The sequence below is a fragment of the Rhinolophus sinicus genome, linkage group LG02, assembly GCF_036562045.2.
Source record: "Rhinolophus sinicus isolate RSC01 linkage group LG02, ASM3656204v1, whole genome shotgun sequence".
Classification (NCBI taxonomy): domain Eukaryota; kingdom Metazoa; phylum Chordata; class Mammalia; order Chiroptera; family Rhinolophidae; genus Rhinolophus; species Rhinolophus sinicus.
Window position 1 is genome coordinate 69,628,912 of NC_133752.1, and position 24,645 is coordinate 69,653,556.

Consider the following 24,645-nt stretch of genomic DNA (forward strand, 5'->3'; position numbering starts at 1 on the left):
AATACTTAGGAATAAATGTAACCAAAGATTTACCTTGTACACTGAAAACTACAAAACATTGCTGAAGTTAAAGAAGACATAAATAAGTAGAAAAACATCACAGCTTTGTAGATTGGAAGACATTAAGATGTCAATACTTCCCAAAGTAATCTACAAATTCAATGTAATCCCTATCAAAATCCCAATGACAGTTTTTATAAAAATAGAAAGACTCATGCTGTAATTCATATGAAATCTTAAGAGACCCAAAATAGCCAAAACATCTTTTTGACAAAAGGTGTTGAAAAAACTGAATATCCACATGTAAAATAATGAATTGAACTCTTATCTCACATTACAAACAAATATTAACAGTAAGAGGATCAAAGACCTAGAAGTGAGAACTAAAACTATAAAACACTTGGAAGAAAACAGGGCAACATTCCCATGATATTGGATTGGCAACAATTTCTTGGATATGACACCAAAAACACAGGCAACAAAAGAGAAAAGTAGATAAATTGGACTTCATCAAAATTCAAACTTTTATTCATCAAAGGACACTATCAATACAATGAAATTGCAAACCAAGGAATGAAAATATTTTCAAATTATACATTTGATAAAAAATTAATATCCAGAGTACATAAAGAACTCCTAAAATGAAACACCAAATATACAAAAGTAAGCATAGAAGAAGAGTAAAAGGGATCAAATATATGGTGATGGAAGGAGAACTGACTCTGGATGGTGAACACACAATGTGATTTATAAATGATGTAATACAGAATTGTACACCTGAAATCTATGTAACTTTACTAACAGTTGTCACCCCAATAAACTTTAATTTAAAAAATTAAATTAAAAAAAGATGCTCCACATCTACGTCATCAGGCAAATGAAAATTAAAACAAGAGACCATTACCCATCTATTAGAATGGCCAAAATCTGGAACACTGACAATACCAAATGCTGGTGAGAATTTGGAAACAATAGAAACTCTCATTCATTGCTGGTGGGAATGCAAAATTGTACAGCTTTTGGAAGACAGTTTGGAGGTTTTTTATAAAACAACATATACTCTTACCATTTGATCCAGCATTCACACTCCTTGGTATTTACCCAAAGGAGCTGAAAACTTAATGTCCACACAAAAACTTTCACATGGGTGTTTATAGCAACTTTATTCATCATTGCTAAAACCTAGAAGCAACTAAGATGTCCTTCAGTAGGTGAATGTATAAACAAACTACGGTACATCCAGACAAATAGATTATTATTCAGTGCTAAAAGGAAATGAGCTGTCAAGTCATGAAAAGACACGGAGGAACTTTAAGTGTATATTACTAAGTGAAAGAAGTCAATCTGAGAAGGGTGCGTATTGTATGATCCCAACTAGATACCATTCTGGAAAAGGCAAAACTATGGGTACAATGAAAAGGTCAGCGGTTGCCAGGGTAGGGAAGGTGAGGGATGAATAGGTGAAGCACAGAGGATTTTTAGGGCAGTGAAAAATACTCTGTACGACATCATAATGATGGATACATGTCATCATGCATTTTTTCCAAACCCATAGAATGTACACCAAGAGTAAACCCTAATGTACACTGTGGACTTGGGGCGATTGCGATGTGTCAATGTAGGTTCATCAATTGTAACAAATATGTCATTCTGGTGGGAAATGTTTGTAAAGAGAGAGGTTTTGCATATGTAGGGGCATGAAGCATATTGAAAATCTCTACCTTCTCAAGTTTGCTGTGAACCTGAAACTGCTTTAAAAATAAAATTCTAATAAAAAATTTGTTGCTGTTTTATTTTGGGTTTAAATGAGGAATTTGCTTTAAGGTATCATTTTGGCAGTAGACAGTGATAATGGGGGAGGCTGTGCATGTGTTGGGGCAGAAAGTACATGGGAAATCTCTGTACCTTCCCCTCAATTTTGCTGTGAACCTAAAACTGCCCTAAAAAATTAAGTCTTAATTTAAAATTTAAAATAAAACATAAAAAGTGGACAAAGAACTTAAATAGACATGTCTCCAAAGAAGATATACAAATGGCTATAATGCACATAAAAAGATGCTCCATATTGTTAATCATTAGAGAAATGTAAATCAAAACCACAATGAGATACCACATCCATTTGGATAACTTACCAAAAACGGAAAATGACAAGTGCTGGTGAGAATGTGGAGAAATTGGAACCCTTGTGCATTGCTGGTGGGATTGTAAAATGGTCCAAGTGCTGTGGAAAACATTAGGGCATTTCCTTAAAAAATTATGCATAGAATTGTCATATGATCCAGTAATTCCACTCCGAGTTATATGCTCTAAAGAATTGAGAGCAGGATCTCAAACAGATATTTGTACACTTAAGTTCATAGCAGCATTATTCACGTTAGCCAGAGGTGGATACCACCCAAATGTCCATCAGTGGATGAATCAAACTATGGCATGAACATATTCAGTCTTAAAACTGAAGGAAATCCTGATACGTGCTTCAACATAGATGATTTTTGAAAACATTATGCCAAGTCACAAAATAAGTCAGTCACAAATGGACAAATATAGTTACATACCACATAATGACTTGCAATCAATGATGAACTGCATATACAATAGTGGTCTCTTAAGATTATAATGAAGCTGAATCCCCTGTAAGAACTGGAAAGATAACATGGTTCAGGACGAATTGTTTTTCTCTGATGGGAACAGTATCTGTGGCGCCTGGCAATAGATTCCCTCTCACTCACAGCACATCAGTTTCGAGTGTTACATTCCAATCAGTCAGCCACTGACCTGTTTCAGCACAGAGGAGTCTGTCCCCCCAGTGCTACGTGTTCAGGGGTTGTCACAGTCCTCTCAGATCTAGCTTAATGGTCTTTAGATTACACTGCTATCAATTCTTTGTTCAAGAATTAAGATCCTGTACAAGGACACAAGGACAAAGGCCCACAGGAGCTACCTTAAGTATTAATGCCACGGCCACTTTAGTAAAAGCTTTCTGTGGTAGTGTGGAGCCAGCCTATCCCTGTACTTTGGAAATATTTTCAGGTTGTAATGATGTAAAGCACTGATATGTTTTATTTCTTCCATCAGTTCAATGCCAGAGAGAGAGCCCTTTGTGCCAGATAGGGTCAATGGAACCAAAAACAAATTTCCAAAGACAAGATACTGAGTCCTTAGTTCTATACCCTCTCAATGTTAAATGTCCTCTTTTTTTTTATTTTTATGAATACCACATGCTCCAACATGAAGTAGCCAAAACCACATTGCCATGACAATCCTGTGTTCTTTTATCTCTCCATCTTGATTTCTTATTCCTACTGTTCTCCAAGCCACCACTCACTCCCTCCTTACAGTCACTATGATGGTATTCTACAGCTTACCCAGACAGTTTCTCCTCAATATTTCCAATCAATTCAGCCCACATGCCTGTTCATGAAGCAGCACTGACAGCTTCAATGTTCTATTTCTGACCCTGTTGAAAGGAAATGGGGAGGGCTTGTGGGACAATGTTTATAAAGCCTACAGTACTGTCCAGTAATGTCCTGGGCCTTCACATTCACTCACTCATCCAGGGGAACTTCCAGTCCTGTAAGCTCCATTCATGATAAGTGCCATGTACAGGTATGCCATTTCTTAAATCTTATTCATATTTTTTACCATACCTTTTCTATGTTTAGATATTTGGATACATAAATACCATTGTGTTACAATTGCCTACAGTATTCAGTACAGTGATATGCTGTATAGGTTTGTGGCCTAAGAGCAACAGGCTATACCAGGTAGCCTAGGTATGTAATAGGCTACACTTAGGTTTGTGTAAATGCATTCTATGATGTTCACACAATGATGAAATCGCCTAGTGGGGCATTTTTCAGAATGCATGACTATACACTGGGCAAGATCCCTATATTTTATATAAAATAGTACAATATTAAATCTAGGTAGACTGGAATAAGTTAAAGATACCCACTGTAATTTCTAAAACAATAATGCAAAGATGTATACTTAAAAGCTGGTTTCAAAAACAGGAATTCTGAAAATGATTTAATTAACCAAAAGAAGGCAAGAAAGGAAAAGAGGAACCTAAAGATAAATGAAACTAATAAAAAACAGAAAACAGTTGCTCTAAATCTAATAAAAACAATTACATTAAATGTAAATGGGCTAAACACTTCAATTAAAAAGTAGAGAATGTCAGAGTAGGTAAAAAAGCAAGATGCAACTACACATATGTACTGATAAAAGAAAAACTTTAAATGGAAAGACACAGATGTGTTGAAAATAAAGGATTTATTTTTCTTATTTTTTTTAGAGAAGCAAAGATTTTATTAAAGTGAAAGTACAGCTCTCTTACAAGAGGGGGTACCCAACACTGGGATGCCCTGAAAATAAAGGATTTAAAAAGACATTCTTTAAATGGTACGTAGGAATAAGATAAACTATATTAGTACCAAACAAAATAGGCACCAACATGAGGATTACTAATAAAAAGGAACATTGATAATGATAGAAGGAGAAATTCATCAGGAAGATATCACAAATATAACTATTTGCATAATAATGAAGCTTCAAACACATAAAACAGAAACGGACAGAATTCAAGGGAACCATAGGCAAATTCACAATCATAATTTGATACTTTAACACCCCTTTTAAACTAGTGCTTGATAAAACAAGATACAATAATTGCTAACAAAATAGAAGATATTAATAAATCTGTCAGCCATTCATTGATTTACAGAGAAATATACCCATCAGTGGCAGAGAGCACATTCTTTTCAAGCATGCATGGAACATTCACTAAAATACACCACATGCTGTGTCATAAAACAAGCCAATACATTTTAAAAATTAAAATCTTAATATTTTTTGACCAAGCAGAATTAAATTAGGAAAGCCCAAATTATTTGCAAATTAAACAGTATCCTTCAAAACAATAAAAATGTCAGGAAAATATCACAAGTGAGACTAGAAATTTTTTATTTGAATGATAATAAAAATACATCATACTAAAATTTGTAAGATGCAGCTAAAGAATTTGTTAAAGGGAAATTTATAGCTAAGGGTTTAGAAAAGAAAGGTTTGTAGTCACTCATCTAAGCTTCAACCTTAAAGGAAAAAAAAGATGAACAAAATACAATAGAGAACAGCGTCTTTTTAAATGTTCGTATTACCTGTCAAGAGTCCCTCTTTATGATTTTTATTTTAATATTGGTTTTGTGCCTTCTCACTTTTTTTTAAATCAAACTTGGCACTTTTTAATCAATTTTATTAGACTTCCCTAAGAACTAATTGGGGTCTTGTTAATCTTTTCTATTATATATATTCATTTTTCATTTCTTTAATTTCTACTTTCACCCTTATTATTTCCTTACCTCTGTCTTTGGCTTATTTTGATGTTCTTTTCCAACTATTTAGGTTGGAGGCTTATATCTTAATTTTGAAGCCTTTTTCATTTTCTAGTATGTTAAATTAAGGGTATAAAATTCCTTTTATGAACTGTTTAATTGTACCCACATATCTTTGATATGTGGCTTTATTGTCATTCAATTTCTAATGTTTAATTCCCATTGTGATTTCTTCTTTGACCCATGGGTTATTTAGAAGTTTTCTTTCTTAAATTCCAAATATATGATGATCTCCTAGTCATTATTTTCTTATTGATTTCTGCTTTGGTCACTGTGCTCAGATTTGTGGGCCTTTATTCAATTTCTCAGCCTCTTGATCTCTTCCAGAATTGGCAGTTGATCCAAGGGGAATGGACCCAAATGTAGAGCTCCTTTCTCTGGGTCTCCTTTTCATCCAGGATCTTCTCCCCATAATTTTCTTCACTGCCTTGTTGATTTTCCAATGCCTCAAATAGATTTTCATCTACTTTGTCCAGTTTTACTAGCTGTTCTCATCAAGAGGATTGATCCAAATTGTCTAGTCTGCCATCACCAAGTACAGAACTCCTGCTGATGGTGATTTGTTTTCTTAATTGTTATAAGACATATAGAAAGAAGGGGGAGTCGAGGATCTCATGGATAGAGAGATCAGTAAAAGACCCAGCAGCGATTGAAAAACAAAACTTTGGCCAGAGAATAAAATGAAGAGGAAAAATAAGATGATACTTGTATTAGTTATTCATTGTTGTATAAAAAATTAGCACAAACTTAGTGGCTTAAAACAATACATTTATTATCTAAGAGTTTATATGAGTCAAGGGTCTAGTCATTGCTTTGCTGGTCCCTCTTCTTCAGAGTCTCCCACAAAGTTGCAATCAGAATGTTAGCCTGGATCTCATTTGAAGGTACAACAGAAGAAGGATACATTTCTAAATACACTTACATGGCGCTTGGCAGAATTCAGTTGTTTGGGGGCTAGATGACTGAAGAGTTCATTTCCTAGCTAATTATTGGCTACATTTTCCTTGTCATATAGTTCTCTTAGGGCACCTCCAATAGGAAAGCTTGCTTCATCAAAGACAGCAAGTGAGAGAGAGTGCTGGCAAGATGGAAGTTACAATCTTATGGAATTCAATCACAGAAATGGTATTTCTTCACCTTTGCCATATTCTATTGGTTAAAAGCATGTCACAGTTCCCACCCATAATCAAAGAGAGGGGATTATGCAGGGATGTGAATACCAAAAGGTGGAGTTTAATCAAGACTATCTTATACTTTCTTGCCACAATATTCACTCATGTATATAATTAAGTTCTCCCTTCCTCTGGAAACATCAGAGAAAATTTTGGACAGCAGACTAGAAAAACAATAGTTAATCTTCGACAACTTGTGGAAAAGTAGCAAGAAAATATCAAAGCCTAAGTAATAAGGAAAATAAGGCTAATTTTCATACAAAGAAATTATGATTAGCTACAAATTGAATTATAAAAAGATTCCTACACTCTTCTAAAATTTAACCTGGGAATGAGTCCCATGAAGCTATATAGCTTAAAAGAGAAGAAAGTTCACCTGGAGGTCTTGAATCCTTACGTAGAAATAGAAACAAAACAGTATTTCTTCATAATGTGCGTTGCTTTCACCTACTGTGGTTATCGGAATTTTCCATGATTTACGATTTTATTTACTTCATTAATATTTGATATGTGTTCTAAATTATTATTTTTTTAAATAAACATCTCATTGTAACTTTGAGGATAGAGGATGTGTTTTGTTTATCAAAGTATATGGTCCCATTAGTTCTGGGAAATGGGGGGGAAAGTAAACCACTTTGTTCTATTCTTTGAAACTGATTATCTAGTTATCTGAAGAATTCATGAACAATTGCATAGTTGGAAATGCTTCATATGAATTTTATACTTATATATTAAAATGCACAACTATGTTAATAGATTTTTAATTTTTTTACATAGGACCCAAATGAAGATACAGAATGGAATGACATTTTAAGAGATTTTGGCATTCTTCCTCCAAAAGAAGAGCCAAAAGATGAAATAGAAGAAATGGTTTTACGTTTACAGAAAGAAGCAATGGGTATAGTTGTGCGTTTGGTGGGCTGGATGAAGGGGTTAGTGCAGTTATGATAGTAAGAGTGTATTTCATGAACTTAGAGAGAGCGAAGACATTAGAAATCATTTAATATAAGTCCCAGCCCTGCTTTTAAAGTTAGGGTGCTGACACCTAAAATTTCTAATTCATGTGGTGAAAGTTACAGGCTAGTTAATAATAGAGCTGAAATGTCCTGTTATCTAACCTAGTGAGCTTTTTTTCCCTCTACCTTGTGATTGCCTTGTGATTTTGATCATTCTATATAGTACGTATTATTTGTCAAGATTTCCATGTTCTTGGGAAAATATAAAATTTTGAGGTCCAATTGATTTTCATATCAACTTTTAAATGTAGCCTGGTAGTTCTGAGAACTCTGAGGAAATAATAACACTTTAAACAAACCTGAAGCAGTCAGCCATAAAATAGCTTTATATACTGCAGATACTATAACGTTAAAGATATTCTTGATCTCCATTTATCTAACATATTGTTTTTTCTGGATGTGTGACTATAAAGTAAAATTAATTTTTAAATAATTCAATTATCTACAATTTATTTTGTTTTAGTTAAACCATATGAAAAGATGACTCTTGCACAATTGAAGGAAGCCGAAGATGAATTTGATGATGAAGATATGAGAGCTATTGAAACATACAGGTACAGTGATTCATTTGGGTAATTTATGAGTTTTGGAGTGAACAAGTATTGTAAGAATTAAACTATGGAAAAAGACCTACTTTGTCTACAGAATGGATTAAAAAAAGAGCAAAACTAATTTTAAAGTAACAGTTTAAAACTAACTCACTTTCTAGAAGATGAAATTTTTTCCTGAAGTTTTTTGCCTTTGCTTAAATTAAAAACTATCCAATAGTGTACTGCAGAACGTCATCAAGTTACATATAAGTAAAGTGGAAAATACCAATAAATGGCCAATAAAAAGAGGGCCATGATTTTTCTTCTAGCATGAGGTCTGTCAAGGGTTTCTGTTGTTTAATAATTATTTACCAGTCATAAATTATTTCAGAAATTAGAATAGGTTCATGTATTTCCTGACTTATCCTGATATGAAAACCAGACAAAGAAATTGCAAAACAGTATGCTATAGAAAAAGATCTCTTATGAATATAGGCACAAAATTTTAAACAAAATATTAGCAAATGAAGTCCATCAATTTAGAAAAAGAATAATACACCCTAAAGAAGTGGGATTTGTCCCAGGAATGCAAGGTTGCTGTCTAACAAGAATTCTATATCTGACAAACTATGCTACAAGAATGAAGGAGAAATTAAAACATTCTTAGGTAAAAGCTAAGTGAGTTTGTTACTACTAGAATCGCCCTAAAAATTAGCTGTAGGAATCCTTCAGGCTGAAATTAAAGGGCACAAGACCGTAACAGAAAGCCATATGAAGAAATAAATAACATAAGTAAAGATAACTACATAGGTAAATATAAAAGCCAGTATTACTGTGCTTTTGGTTTTTAACTTCTTTTTTCTTATATGATTTAAAAGGCAAAACATAAGAAAGTAATTATAAGTGTTAATGGACACACAATATATAGCAATGTAGTCTGTAACAATAAAAATATAAAGAGGAAAGGATAGAGATGTATAAAGAGCAGAGTGTATGCTACTGAAACTAAGTTGGTATTATTCACAGTAGGTCATTATACAATAATAATTTTAATCCTTAAGGTAACCACTAAAAGAATATAGAAAAGGAAAAAAGAAGGAAATCAAAATGGTACACTATAAAAATCAACTAAATACAAAAAGAAGCAGTGATAGAAGAATTGAAGAACAAAAAGCATATAAGAAATACAAAAAATAGCTAAATGGCAGAGATCATTCCTTATCAGTAATTGCTTTGTTGTGTTGGTCCCAGACCACTGATATTGATACTATTGGCTTGGAATGCCTGGGGCACTCACCTGGGCCTGTATTACTCATATGTTGTGGCTGGAGCAGCTCTTGTGGTTCTTATTATGATTGCAGGATATCTTCATCAAGAAACCATTAGAGAACTTAGAGGAACAAAATTTATTACTCACAGGTCCTAGAGGATACACAACTCACTGAGGGCCACACAGACAGGTCATGGGGAGAGATAGAGATGATAGAGATAGTTAGAGATAGATAGATAGAGATAGAAAGATAGAGATAGAGAAGAGACAGAAATAGGGATGGGGCAGGAGAAAAAAAGAGAACACCTGTGGCTCAGCTTTTATTAGGGTCCAATGATGGGGTATCTAGGTTTCTAGAGTTTACTCATTATTGGCTTATTTAGAGCATAACAGATGGAATTAGAGCACAGGAAGGAGAAGCAGGGTCATTCAACTGGTCAGTTATCTAGGTTACCTAGAGATTTCTAAAAGAGGGAGCTTCATGAGTGAGGACAGCCTAACTCCTTATTTGATTGTTTTGCTAGTAGCTGTGTCATACAGCTGGCAATATATTTCTCAAGATGGATGTCTTTTGAAATGGATGCCTTAGAAATCAAAAGCTTAATGTCAGGCACTTACATTACCATTAAAAAGCACATTACATATTTTAAATGTAAATGGATTTTAAATTAATCTCCAATTAAAGGCAAAAATTGGCAGAATGAACAAAAACACAATCCAGATCCTAAAACCCAAAGCAATCTTGAGAAAGAACAAAGTCGGAGGACCCACACTTCCTGATTTCAAAACTTACTACAAGGCAACAGTAATCAAAACAGAGTGGTAGTGGCATAAGGATAGATGTATAGACCAATGAAATAGAATAGAGAGCCCAGAGACTTTCTCATATATAGTTAAATGGTTTAAACAGGGTGCCAAGAATATTCAGTGGGAAAGGGACAACCTTTTCAAAAAATGGTGCTAGGAAAACTGGATATCCACACACAGAAGAAGAAAGTTGGATTCCTAACTCACATCATATACAAAAATTAACTCAAAATATATCAAAGACCTAAGTATAAGACTAAAACTACAAACTCTTCAAAGAAAACATTGGGGGAAATGTCCATGACATTGGATTTAGCAATGATTTCTTGGATATGACACCAAAAGCATAAGCAACAGAAGAAAAAAATAGACAAATTGGACTATCTCAAAATTTAAAACTTTTGTGTATCAATGGCCACAATCAAGAGAGTAAAAATACAACCCACAGAATAGAAGAAAATATTTGCAAATTAATTATATGGTAAGGGATTAATGACCACAATATATAAAGAACTCCTAAAACTCAACAACAAAAAGGCAAATAACCCAATTAAAAACATTTAAAGGATTTGAGTAGAAATTCCTTCAAAGAAAGTATACAAATGGAAAATAATTTGCACATGGAAAGATGCTCAACATCATTAGTCATTAGGGAAGTGCAAATCAAAACCATAATGAGATTCCACTTCACTGCTACTACTGTGCTTATAATAAAAAAGACAGACAAAAACAAAAGTATTGGTGAGGATGTGGAGAAATTGGAATCCTCATACATTGCTGGTGGGTGTAAAGTGGTCTGCTGCTGCTCAAATGTTAAACAGAATTACCATATGATCCAAAAATTCCACTCCTAGATATATACACCCAGGAGAATTGAAAACACAAAACATGTACATAAGTGTTCATAGCAGCATTATTCACAATAACCAAAAAGTACAAAGAACTTAGATGTTCATCAGTGGGTGAGTGGGTAAATAAAATGTAGTATATCCATACAATGGGATTTTTTTCAGCCGTGGAAAGTAATGATGTACTGACACATGCTACAACAGGATTGAACCTTGAAAACATTGTGCCAAGTGAAAGAAGCCAGTGACAAAAGGCCACATTTTATACGATTCCATCTATATGAAATGTTCAGGATGGGAAAATCCATGGAGACAGTAAGCAGATTATTAATTGTCAGGGCCAGAGAAGGGAGTATAGGGAGTAACTGCAAATAGATACAGAGTTTCTTTTGGGGAAACAAATATATTCCCCAAAAGAATTAGTGGTGATATATACACAACTTTGTAAATATCTTCAAAATTGGTAAATTGTACACTTTAAATTATTGAATTTTATTGTATATGAACTATATTACAATTAAAAACTAAAGATCATGGAGGAACTGGAACTCTCATATGAGTGCTTTGGAAAATAGTTTGGCAATCTCTTCTAAAGTGATATATGCATTTAACATATAACCCAGCAATTACATTCCTGGATATTTACTTGAGAAAATTGAAGGTATATGTTAATACAAACACTTGCATGTGAATATTCATAATACCTAGAAACTGGAAACAACACAAAAGTCCATCAATATGGTAAATGAATGTGAGGTTAATGAGTAAATAAATTATAGTGTATTCACGAATACTACTCTGTAAGAATAGTAAGCAAACTACTGATACACACAATAACTGGTGATATTCAAAAACATCCTTAATGAAAGGAGCCAGACAAAAGAGAGTATTTGATATATGATCATATACATCATATTAAAAGTACAATTTTTTAAAGAAATATAGATTTCCAAAATTGACTCAATAAGAGATAGAAAAGCATAATTGAGAAGAGAGGCTTCTTTCTAAAATTTGTTCTGTATCTGTTTTTTCTCTTTCAAGATGCAAGTAATCCCTATATTTTTATAAAAATAGAAAGCTTACTAATTTATTGCATATGACATTGTTATATTTACTGATACCATAACCCTGTTATCACAATCAGACAAGCATAGTATAGACAGGACAAAATAGACTCATGGTTCTTAAGGTGGTCGATCAAGATAATCACCTAGCATTGTTACTAAAAATTTATATTTCTTGTGTGAATTGGCTTCATGATAATGCAATCAGCAAAATTCAGGCTGTGGGAAACCTTGGACAAACAATCTAGTTTCCTTCAACAGAGAAATTGCTAAGGGAAAATAGATGGAAAATAATTTGTATTAAATGAGATTTAAGAGATAACAACCACTTGTATAAATCTAATTGGATCCTCATTTGAATAAACAAACTTTAAAAAATGGAGACAGTACTTAGTACTTAATGCCACTGACTGTACACTGCCCTATATTCATAAATCCTCTGTGCTTTGCCTATTCATCCTTCCCCTCCTCCAACCCCTGGCAACCACTGATCTTTTTATTGTTTCCATTGTTTTTTTGGCGAAGCTCACAGTGGTCCATGAGGGAACCAGCAACCACGCCCTAACCAACTGAGCTAACTGGCCACCCCTGTTTCCATCATTTTTAGTTGAGATCATACAGTAGCCTTCTCAGATTGGCTTTTTTCACAATAGGCATTTAAGGTTCTCCCATGTCTTTTCATGGCTTGATAGCTTATTTCTTTTTAGCACTGAATAATATTCCATTATCTTGATGAACCACAGTTTATTTATCCATTCATCTACTGAAGGATATACTAAAGGATATCTTGGTTACTTCCAAGTTTTGACAATGATGAATAAAGCTGCTATAAACACCGGTGTGCAGGTTTTTGTTCAACTCTTTTGTGTAAATACCAAAGATCATATGGTAAGAGTATGTTTAGTTTTATAAAAAACCTCCAAACTGTCTTCAAAAAGCTGTACAATTTTGCATTTCCACCAGCAATGAATTAGAGTTCCTGTTGCTCATCGTCTGGCATTTCGTGGTGTCAGTGTTCCAGATTTCGGCTATTATGTTAGGTGTGTAGTAGTCTCTTACTGTTTTAATTTGCATTTTCCTGAAGACATAGATATGAAGCATCCTTTCATATGCTTATTTGTATGTCTTCTTATCTGTATGTCTTCTGTCATGAGGTGTTTGTTAAGGTCTTTCGCCCATTTTAAAATCATTGTTTTCTTATTGTTGAGTTTTTAGAGTTCTTTGTATATTTTGGATAATAGTCTTTTATTGGATGTGTCTTTTGCAAATATTTTCTCCCAATCTTTGTTAAGGAGATAGAGTCCTAAAGACAACAGACGTCACAGTGGTTTTCTGATCCCTAGAGGAGTTTGATAGTAGGGCACAATTGCAATAGTAGTTCCATATTCCCCAAGTTTCTCGATTGCAGCAGAGAAAGCTATTCTCTTGACAGACCAGTTTTGCAATATTGTTCTGGGAGTAATTCCTGGTAGCCCAGCCTAGAGCCTCCGCCATATTTCCACTGAGTTTTTAAAGCACTTAATTCCACAGATTAAGCTTTTAGCTGCTTAAAATAGCCAGAGGGCTTTCTGTTTATGTAACTGAACCCCAACTGATGAAATTGTTAGGTGAAAAATGCAGGCCACTGAGCACTAAGTCACTTCCTGATGGCAAAACTAAATGAGATGTTTATATCTTTTCCTGCTCAATTCCACTGAAGTAACAAAAACGAGGAAGAGATGGTGGAAGAGGGGAGGAGGAAGACAAGTAGTTGATAGTGGCAGCAATACGTAGGGCATGGTGCCATCATCGGAAAAAAAACTTAATGAAAATTTTGAAAGGTATTAAGCCAGCGAGATCAAATTGAGGAAAGCTAATAATAGTGATGCCAAGTGCTGAATGCAAACAAAATCTGGCTCTGAAAAGATCTTTGGAGTAACAGTGAGTTCTGAATATCTGGGACAATAGAGGGAAAACTGAAGGACTTCACTTTGAAAAACGTTTGAGGGTCTTAGACTTGGATTGCTATTTTTGGCATTTTCCTCTAGGCTTCATTTTGCTTGGATGACTTATTATGTAGAGTGGTTTTACCTGACATGTTTCTAATACGTGAAATAAGGGAAGAGTATTAAAATATTCCCAAGATTTTGTATTTATTCAGGTATGGTTAAGCCAGCTTCAGGAGATAATTGCCATTGAACAGATAGTTTGGTTACTCATAGTTCTTGAGAATAAGTGGCATGCCCCACAGTGCAGGGCCTCATAGGGAAGCACCAGAGTTGACCAAGAGGCAGGAGTGAGGGGATGCATGGACACCAGCCTTTGTTGTAGTTTCCATGGGAAAGGCAAGGTAGGCAGGGTAAGTATTCATAGATTTTGGATTGGCCGGTTTGGATAATTTTGGCATGTGCTGGGCTGTCTCTAATTGTCCTGGTCCCCGATGATTAGGATAGGGGGATAGTGGCTCAACTTAGTAAAGGAGCTGAGTTGAGGGCCCTGGACTAGTTGGTTTGCCTTTGAGGAATGTGCTCTCCCGTGACTGGTTGCTGTCTTTAGGAATTAGTTAGACCTGGGAGGGGCAGTCTCTCCAGGATCAGCAAGGCCCCAAATGCCAGAGCATCAAGAATGCAGAAAATAAGAAAATGTAGTGAATATACAGAGAAGGAAGGGGAATAAGTACTCCCAGAGAGCTGAGAGATATAAATCAGTAACTTTTAAGAAACTGGCAGGTGTGTCAGAAACCATTCAGATTTGCTTCATGAATCCAAGCATTCAACAACTAAATCAAAGTATGTAAATTTTGAGAGAGTAGTGCAATAAAGTTTTAAGGCTCTCTGTGGATGAATAACTAGGTAACATGGAATGGTCACTGTGTGGTAGGCACCATCCTAAGAAATTTACATGTGCTAACTCACTTAATCCCCAACAATCCCACGCAAGTATTAGTATTATTCCCAACTGCAGTTGGGGAAACTGAAGCTTAGAGAGATCAAATAACTTGCCCAAGTTCATGCTGCTAGTAAATTGGAACTGGTATTTAAACACAGTTTAGTCTGACCTTAGAGTCCAAACTCATCGCACTTCTCTACCTGCAATAAATTTTATAACAATAATTATATATTCATAAAGGTTTTGGACTGAAGGTCAGCTTAGCATGATAGTTAAGAGCATGTAAATTTGGATAATAATAGTATTAACTTTATGAAATTTTTGCAAGAATTAGTTAATGTAATGCACTTAAAACAGTGCCTGGCAGCATAATAAGCACTTAGTCATAAAAATAAATTTAAAAGTCAGTAGCTAACTTCTTATATGTTGCAATACCCATGATAACACAAATTATATAAACAGAAATTGGCATTATAACATTATTAATAGTTATTCTATCATTCTGTAAAGTGTTTGATATGTACTAGCATTACATACATAGCCCTAAATTGTTACTGTATATGGGAATGACTTTAAGAATATAACGACTTTCTTATGTAATTTAATTTTATTATTTTAATTAGAGAAAAGCGATTACAGGAATGGAAAGCTCTTAAGAAAAAACAAAAGTTTGGGGAGTTAAGAGAAATTTCTGGAAATCAGTATGTGAATGAAGTCACAAATGCAGACAAAGATGTATGGGTTATAATTCATCTATACAGATCAAGGTAATTACCATAGCATTTTTGTAAAATATTTACTATACTAATGTTTTAAGATATATATTTTTGGTTTTAAGGTCATAAGTACTCTTTACAACAAAGAGTACTTATGAAAAAGAAATATATGTATATATACACACATATATATGTATAGAGTCATGGGCTTCAGGGATCAAATTTGTTATTTTAATATACTTTCATGTCTAATTTAAAAAACTTGTCACACTTCTTAAAAAATAAGCTTTCGTTGGTAGTTAATTTAAAAAACCTTATGGAAAATTTCAAACACACAGAAAAGTAGAAAGAATGATAAAATGAGCACCCTAAATACTGGCCAGGTAGATTTAACAGTTAACATGTTGCCATATTTGTATCAGTTGGCGTGTGTGTGTGTGTGTGTGTGTGTGTGTGTGTGTGTGTGTGTGTGTGTGTTTGCAGAACCATTTCAAAATATATTACACACAGCATAATACTTTTCTCCTAAGTACTTCAGCATGCATCTCTGAAACATCAGGGCATTTTTCTATAGAACCACAATAGCATTTTTTCACCTAACAAAATTAACAATGATTCCTAATAATACCTAATACCCAATCTTTACTCAAATTTTCCCAACTGACTTCAAAATGTCTTTAATAAACACACATATTTTTGAACAAGGATCCAATCAAGGATCATGCAGTGCATTTGAATATATTATATCTCAATGATAATTGGGAAGAGTAGACTTTCCCCCCAAAATGGAGCTGCAAGCTCCTAGAGTTTCACAAATCTCTCACAGAAACAGCACCCCTAGCTTTAGGTGCTAGTCCCTCTGCCTGGGCTCCATGGCAATCCAGGAACGGAGACCATGACAGTAGCCCTCATTGTCCTTATCTAATTCTCTGAATAAAAAAATGTCTTCTTTCTTTTGGTCTTCAGAGAAATTCTGTACAGAGCAATTTATGCAAAGTAGAGCCTGGTTGTTTACCAGCTCACCCAGTTCGTCAGACAAATTTTAATAGAGGACATCGTGCCCCATAATGAAGACATTATTTTTACTATAACTGAAATGCTCGGTGATCAATTTTTTAGTAGTTTAAAGCCTTAAAAAGAATCATTTCCCATTTTTCCTATACATCTGTTTAAACCAATTTGGAGATTTGCTGACTTTGGTTCTTCACAAATAAGTATATGAAACACCAACATTTACAATACTAGGATCTCTGTGTCATAAATGTTATATATGGATGTTGGTTCTGAATTACCGTATCCTGGTATAAAATTATTTATTTTAATGGTTATTTCTAGATAAATTACTAGTTTTGACAAATAATTTTCAAAAACTCATAAAACAGGTTAAATCTGTTTTAGTCTCAGCTAGGCTGTTTAAAACTGTCATATGCATTAATGGACTCAAAGAGTAAAGATCTGTTTTTATAATGTTTTAAATATTTGTGAATTTTGCGGAAGGTTATTTTGGGACACTATGAAAGTTACATAAAATATTGGTTTTCTTGACATTAAGAAAATGCATTTATGTGTCAGTGTATAACTTACAGTTTAAGAAAGTTAATCTATAATCAAATTTATAAAACAGAAACTAATTATTTGTGTTACAAGTATTCTTTAGAAATGTCTAGTTTTTAATAATAGATTTACTCAATTTTTTCATATTGTAAAGTGAAGTATACCTGTTAATTTGTATTTCTAGCTGCCTTTTATGAACTTTACAGGAGGGGAAGTTTGTTTTTTAACTAGGTTCCTAAGTTCTGTAATTTTTATATTTTTTTGCCACCAGATTTATAGAACTGGGCCTACTCTTCATCCAAGTGAAAGCTCAGCCTGCTTAGGATGCCTTAGAGCAGGGGTGTCCAAACTGAGGTCCGCGGGCCAACTGCGGCCCATGATCAATTGTTAATTGGCCCACAGCAAATTCCAAAAATATATTTAGTTTACTTAAATAAACCAGGTGAGGCAATATGTACTTCACCTCGAGTGAGTGGCCTGGGTGTTTGTGTATTTTACCGCATATGGCCCTTGGTAAAAAACGTTGAAAAAAGTTTGGACACCCCTGCCTTAGAGGGATCTAACTAACACTGGGCCAGTGAGCCTAGTGACTCAGCTTAAAGTCAGCTTTGATTCTGATTTTATTCCCTCTTACAGCTATGCCTAAATTCTAATTTTGGGCTTCTATATTATTCCTATAACCTACTGCGTATTTTAAACCTCGCATACCATAACTAGGCCTTTAACGTGTTTTCTGATATCAGAGGTCTCTCTTATATTTGACAATCCTTATGGAGTTAAATTCTGGCTCCTGAACCCTAAAACCAGATTTGTTCCTCTACCATTGCTGTCAGAACTATCTTCAGGCAACTACTTTCTCCCCGCACCACAATCTGTTATGCCATAGTCTCTTACTTCCATACGTTTGACTGCCACCACAAATGCCCACCTGCCTTCTGCCATTCACACCAGTCACCTCATAAGAGTCTGTCATACCATTGACTCTCATTCTGACAGTAATGATAAAATTCCTCTAAATTAGATGGTAGTTGATTCAGTTCACCTATTTGAGGAAATCTGAATCTTATAAAGTCAATTTATGTCATTGCTTTGTGTGGAAAATTGATATTTAAGTTAGGCAGTACATACTTTTCTAATATTACTGAATATTACTGCTAGTAGGCCACCAACTAAAATAAAGCAGTGTCTAGGTTTTTATCAGGTTATAGTTATCAAAAGAAATTATGTACATATATTCTGAAATGTAAATTAAACATATAATGCATTTAACTTGTTTTTCTTAGCTTCTTGCTCCATAAATTGATATATAACATCACCTAGTACTGAGAGGATTTCTGAAGAATTTGTAGGTGCTGGAGATGCAAAGGCATATATATAAGACATCTGTCTCCGCCATTAAAGAAATTCCAGTATGGTAGAAGGAGACAACGAAGTATAATGATAAAATTTTTTAGGTGCTATGGTAGAATTCTGTACAGAGTAAAGGCACTGAAGAGGAAGTATTAAGTTTTACTCTTGGAGAAGGGAAGTACAGAACTTTCTACAGAGTAAGTAATTCTTGGTCTTGGCCTCGAAAAATAAGAAAAGACTCCCCAAGTTTACAGAGCTGGAGAAAGTAAACAGGCCAAATTGGATAGTTAAGATGGAGTATACAGCTTGAACAAAGGTACAGAAATAAGAGGCTTCATCTTGCTTTGGAGGGCATTAAATAATATAGTAGCAGGCAGAGAATAATGCTGGAGAGATAGGCAAGGTCAGACCATAGAGAACCTTGAAAGCTATACTAAGGAGCCCAGACTTTATTCTGAAGACAGTGAGGAGCCATTGAAGGATTTTAAGCTTGAGGGAGGGACAGTAGTTACATGATGAGATTTTCATGTGTTAGCAGGATCAAGGATGAATTTGGGGAACCCAGACTGTAAACAGACCACTTATAACTATCTGATATAGATGAGATAAGAAAGGAAAGGAGTAAGGCAATGGAGAAAGAGAGAAGAGGATAGGTATGAGACAAGGATGTAGAATCAATATGACTTTAGTACTGATTAGATGTTGCAGAAGAAAGGAGGATTTTTGGACTGAGTGCAAAACTAAGAAAATATAGAAGACAATGCATTATGGTATAGTTTAGATGAGAAAAGCTATGGAGAACCCCAATGAGCAGTCCACGGGCCAATATGAAAAATTAGTAACCAAATGTATATTTGTATATGTCAGATTAAAATAAAATATTTAAGTTAAAAAGAATTTTTTGTGTTATTCCCTGCTTTGACTTTTGTTGCTGTTGTTGTGGTTGTTTTACCTTTTGACATCCTTCACTCATTTTTTCCCCAATCCCTACTCTCTACCTCTGGCAACCACCAATCTGTTTTTTGTATCTATGACCGTATTTTTTTGGTGGTTGTTGTTTTATTTTTTCAGATTCTACTTATGAGAGAGATCATATGGTATTTGTCTTTCTCTGTCTGACTTATTTCACTTAGCATAATGCTCTCTCAAGATTCATCCATGTTGTTGCAAATGGCAAAATTTCATTCTTCTTTTATGGCTGAAATACATTATATATATATATATATTATATATTGTATATTATATATATTTAAAAACCTGAGAGATATAATATATATAATATATTATATATATCTCACAGTTTTTTAAACCCATTCATCCACTGATGGACACTTAGATTGTTTCCACATCTTGGCTATTGTAATAATGCTGCAATGAACATAGGGGTGCAGGGATCTCTTCAGCATAGTGTTCTTATTTCCTTTGGATAAATACTCAGAAGTTGGATTGCTAAATCATATGGTAGTTCTATTTTCAATTTTTTAAGAAACCTTTATACCATTTTCCATAATGACTGCAGCAATTTACATTGCCACTACAGTGCACAAGTATTTCCTTTTTTCCGTATCCTCACCAATACTTAGATAGCAGCCATTCTGAAAGGTATGAAGTGATATCTCATTGTGTTTTTGATTTGCATTTCACTGATGATTAATGATGTTGATCATCTTTTCATGTACCTGTTGGACATCTTTTATGTCTTTTTTGGAAAAATTTCTATTCAGATCTTCTGCCTATTTTTCATTGTTGTTTTTTTGTTTTGTTTTTGCTATTGAGTTGTTTGAGTTCTTTACATATGTTGGATATTAGCCTCTTATCAGATATATGATTTGCAAGTATTTTCTCCCATTCAGTAGGTTGCTTTTTCATTTTGTTGATGGTTCCTTTGCTGTACAGAAGCTTTTTAACATAATATGGTCTCATTTATTTGTTTGTGCTTTTGTTACTTTTGCTTTTGGTTTTAGATTCAAAAAATCATAACAAAGACCTATGTCAAGGAGCTTACTGCCTATGTTTTCTTCTAAGAGTTCTGTGGTTTCAGATCTCACATTTAAGTCTTTAATCCATTTAGAGTTAGTTTTTATAAAACAGTGGTCAAGTTTCATACTTTTCCATGTGGATGTACAGTTTTTCCCTACACCATTTATTGAAGAGATTGTCCTTTCCCATTGTATATTCTTCACAGGTTCCTTTGCTATAAAAAAAAAGAAATAGACTGCATATGTGTGGGTTTATTTCTGGGCTCTCTATTCTGTTCCACTGGTCTATGTGTCTGTTTTTATGCCAATACCATACTATTTTAATTGCTAAAGCTCTGTTAGTATAGTTTGAAATTAGCAAGTGTGGTGCCTCTGGCTTTGTTCTTCTTTCTCAAGATTGTTTTGGCTATTCAGGTTTTTTTTTTGTGGTTTGTTACAAATTTTAGGATTATTTGTTCTATTTCTTTGAAAAATGCTATTGAAATTTTGATAGGTATTGCACTGAATCTGTAGATTACTTTGGATAGTATGGACATTTTAATAATACTGATTTTTCCATTCCATGAGCGTGGAATATCTTTCCGTTTATTTGTTTTTTCTCAATTTCTTTAATTAATGTCTTGTAGTTTTCAATATACAGGTCTTTCACCTTCTTGGTTAAATTTATTCCTAGGTATTTTATTATTGTTGATATAATTGTAAATTGGATTGTTTTGTATATTTATCTTTCTGATAGTTTGTTATTAGTGTGTAGAAATGCAATGGATTTTTGTATATTGGTTTTGTATCCTTCAACTTTACTGACTTTGTTTTTTAGTTCTAACAGTATTTTGATGGAGTCTTTAGGGTTTTCTATATAAATGTCTTGTCAAGTGCAAATAGTACCAGTTTTACTTCTTTCTTTACAATTTGCATGTCTTTTATTTCTTTTACTTGGGTGATTGCTGTGGCTAGGACTTCCAATACTATGTTGAATAAAAGTGGTGAGAATTGGTTGGCATTCTTGTCTTTTTCCTGATCTTAGAGGAAAGGCTTTCAGCTTTTCACTGTTGAGTATGATGTTAATTATGGCTTGTCATATATAGCCTTTATTAGGTTGAGGTACATTCCTTTTGTATCTACTCTATTGAGATATTTTTTAATTTGTGAAACAAGTTTATCAAAAGTGTATTGAGAACAAAAGCCAGAAACTGGTAAAGAAAAACCAAATAAAATAAAATAAAACTCTTCTCCCAAATTTTGATAAGAACTTAATGCATTTTCATTGATTTCCATTTACAGAGTTTGTTTAAATGAAGCAAGAACTCAAATATGCATGCAAAGCAATTTGAGTTCAGAAACCTGTATTTTCCCCTGATCGTTTACATTTGCCTGGCCCACAACTAAACAGCATCTTTTTTCTTAGTGATTAACCTTTATCATTTTTTTCCAAAATTCCATTTGATTTTCACAAGAACTACAGTGATTTTTCTTGTCCCCCTTTTATTTAATGTGCAACTGGCACAAACAAGTATAGAGGGGGGAAGTATCGAAAAGTCCAGAAGGGTCACCACCTGCCTGGAGCATGCAGTATGCCTTGGCATGAGTCACTCACTTAAGAGAGCTTTGACTATGGGTGTGACAGATCTTAGAAGTTGAGAATACAAAATGGAATAAGATTCTTCTATGGTATTGTGAAAGAGGCTGATTAAATATTATATGTATTTTTTGAAAAGATACACAAAGCTCTACAAAAGAATAAAATGATTTTCTGTTCAAAGAAGCTTTCCCTTATTAACACAATTCACACTAATCTTTCTTTTCTCATATACTATTTCAAATATGCTCCATATAAATGATGAGGGAATGAGTACAAAGGGAAAGGAGAGCTACAGTTCTGTCAAATTTAGGTTTATATTTAAAAATTACAGAAGAAAGATCAGATTTTTTTATTTTTATTTTTATTTTTGGTTGCGATGGAAGGGGAGGTGAAGTTCATCAACTATTGATATCAGAATGGATAAGATTGCCCAGTGACTGTGTCTGGACTGAAAAGAGGGTCCAAGATACAATTACAAGGAACATCTACATTTGAGGCATAGACAGGAGAAGACAAATAAGTAAAAAGGAAATTAACAGAAACTAAAATAAGAAGGCCTTTCAAGAAGGAAAGTGAACAGAACATAGATATTTCTATTTTCTTTTTGTCTGGGTTATGTATAGAAGGAGAGAACATAGTTATTAGAAGGGGACAGAGAGTTGTAAGGGACTTTTTAAAATTTTAGTAACTTGAATGTGTTTATGTTAAGTGGAGAAGGATAAATTGAGAAAGCAGGAAAAGAGGGAAGCAGAATAACAGAGAAAAGTCCCATAAGAAAAGGAAGAAATATGGGATAAAGTAGAGGATAAACGTTCAAGCAGTTTTGAGTTGTGAGTGATAGACTGGGAGAAAAGAGACAAATTGAAGAACAGGTGTAATGGGAGATAAATGACAGAGCAGGAAGAATCGCAGGTTTTGGTCACCCTTCTAATCAATGTTAAATTTCTAATGAGGAGTAGTTCTGGATTATGGGGACAGAAAGTAGCATGCAGGGGGATATAAAAAAAAAAAAGTGTGGGTGTGTTTGTTGGAGTCAAGAAACTCAAGGAAGTCTGAGATAAGGAAATTTGGATGTGATAATCTTGTGTGAAAATCTGTGATGGTGACAAGAGTTGGGATCCATTTGTTTAAACTCAGAAGTGCCAAGGATTCCCTAAAGGTGTCCTTGTTTGTTTGTTTTTCCTTCTATGTTCTATAAACTAGAAACTGGCTTGATTAAATTGATGCTAAGGCAAATGTGATTAGCCTTAGTTAGGCATCAAATTCCTATGGTAGCAAGCTTTATTCCCAGGCTATAATGGTGTTTGTAATAAAAATCAGAGGACTCTATCGTTCGTAATTACTAAAGGTAACAATAGCAGATGATAATTGATATGTTCTTAGATATTATTAAAATAATATCTACACAGATATTTTTATCATGGAGATGTTTCACTTATTTTATTAGACTGAGATGAGTAGTTTGTTTTTTAAAGATATTTTGTGTACTGTTTCTCTTTTTTAGCATACCAACATGTTTGTTGGTTAACCAGCATCTTAGTCTCCTAGCAAGAAAGTTTCCAGAAACTAAATTTGTTAAAGCCATCGTGAATAGCTGTATTCAACACTATCATGACAATTGTTTACCAACAATTTTTGTGTATAAAAATGGTCAGATAGAAGGCAAATTCATTGGAATTATAGAATGTGGAGGGATAAATCTCAAGCTAGAAGGTAATGATGTTATTTTTAAATTTTTGTTTATAAAAAAGTGACAACTTCACTAAATTAATAAGTATCATGGAAGTTTATTTCTATAAAACATAAGGTTTTTTTCCCTTCTAGTCTCTTCTTGTATGCCTATAGATTAATTTCTTAAAATAATACTCTTATCATAACACCCACTCACTTAAATCCTTAATGGTTCCTTGTCTCGAAATAAGTTAAAAATTCAGAATCTTCTGCCTGAGAATTTCAGCCCTCATCTAACTATATTTCTCAATGCTTTCTAGTTTCTGCTCCAGCCAGGCTGGTCTTCAACCACTACTCCAGACACAACTTATGCATTTGTACCTTTATACTTTGTTTCATACTATTTCCCTGTACCCCAAATACCTAATCTTTATTCTCACTTCCAAATCCTATTCCTTCATGGGTCTAGAAGAGGTTTCCATTTATCTCATTATATGGTTCTGGACCAATTCAAAATCTATCTTCCTGTTCTCAGCTGAGTTTCTACATCCTATCCAATTTTATTGGTTAATCAATTCCCTTTGAGTTTTGTCTCCTTAACAAGTACAAGGACCATGCCTCCTGTTATGTTCTTTTTCGTGATACACAGCACAGGACTTTGCATTTTTACCTTTCTAAATGATTTTTACTTCCTGACCTAGTTCTAAGACCATATCCTTCATTTACTCATTTCTCAGAACTGCTTTAATTTTGTATTATTAAAATCTTTTTCCGTTAGCATCATGTTAAAGCCATTGTGAATAGTTGTTTTTAACAGCTAGTTTTTTA

General features: G+C 33.9%; 1 protein-coding gene across 2 annotated transcripts in view; it reads left to right on the forward strand.

Moving 5' to 3' along the window:
- The window catches only part of PDCL2 (phosducin like 2), a 32,898-nt gene that overhangs the window by 2,873 nt on the left and 5,380 nt on the right, over window positions 1-24,645 (forward strand). Inside the window, exons 2-5 of one of the 2 annotated variants that reach the window (XM_019740087.2) lie at window positions 7,343-7,463; window positions 8,045-8,135; window positions 15,592-15,735; window positions 23,651-23,859. In XM_019740087.2, the coding sequence (XP_019595646.1) occupies window positions 7,343-7,463; window positions 8,045-8,135; window positions 15,592-15,735; window positions 23,651-23,859 (565 nt within the window). The remainder of the gene's footprint in view (window positions 1-7,342; window positions 7,464-8,044; window positions 8,136-15,591; window positions 15,736-23,650; window positions 23,860-24,645) is intronic. The other variant, XM_019740088.2, reaches the window with a different exon arrangement.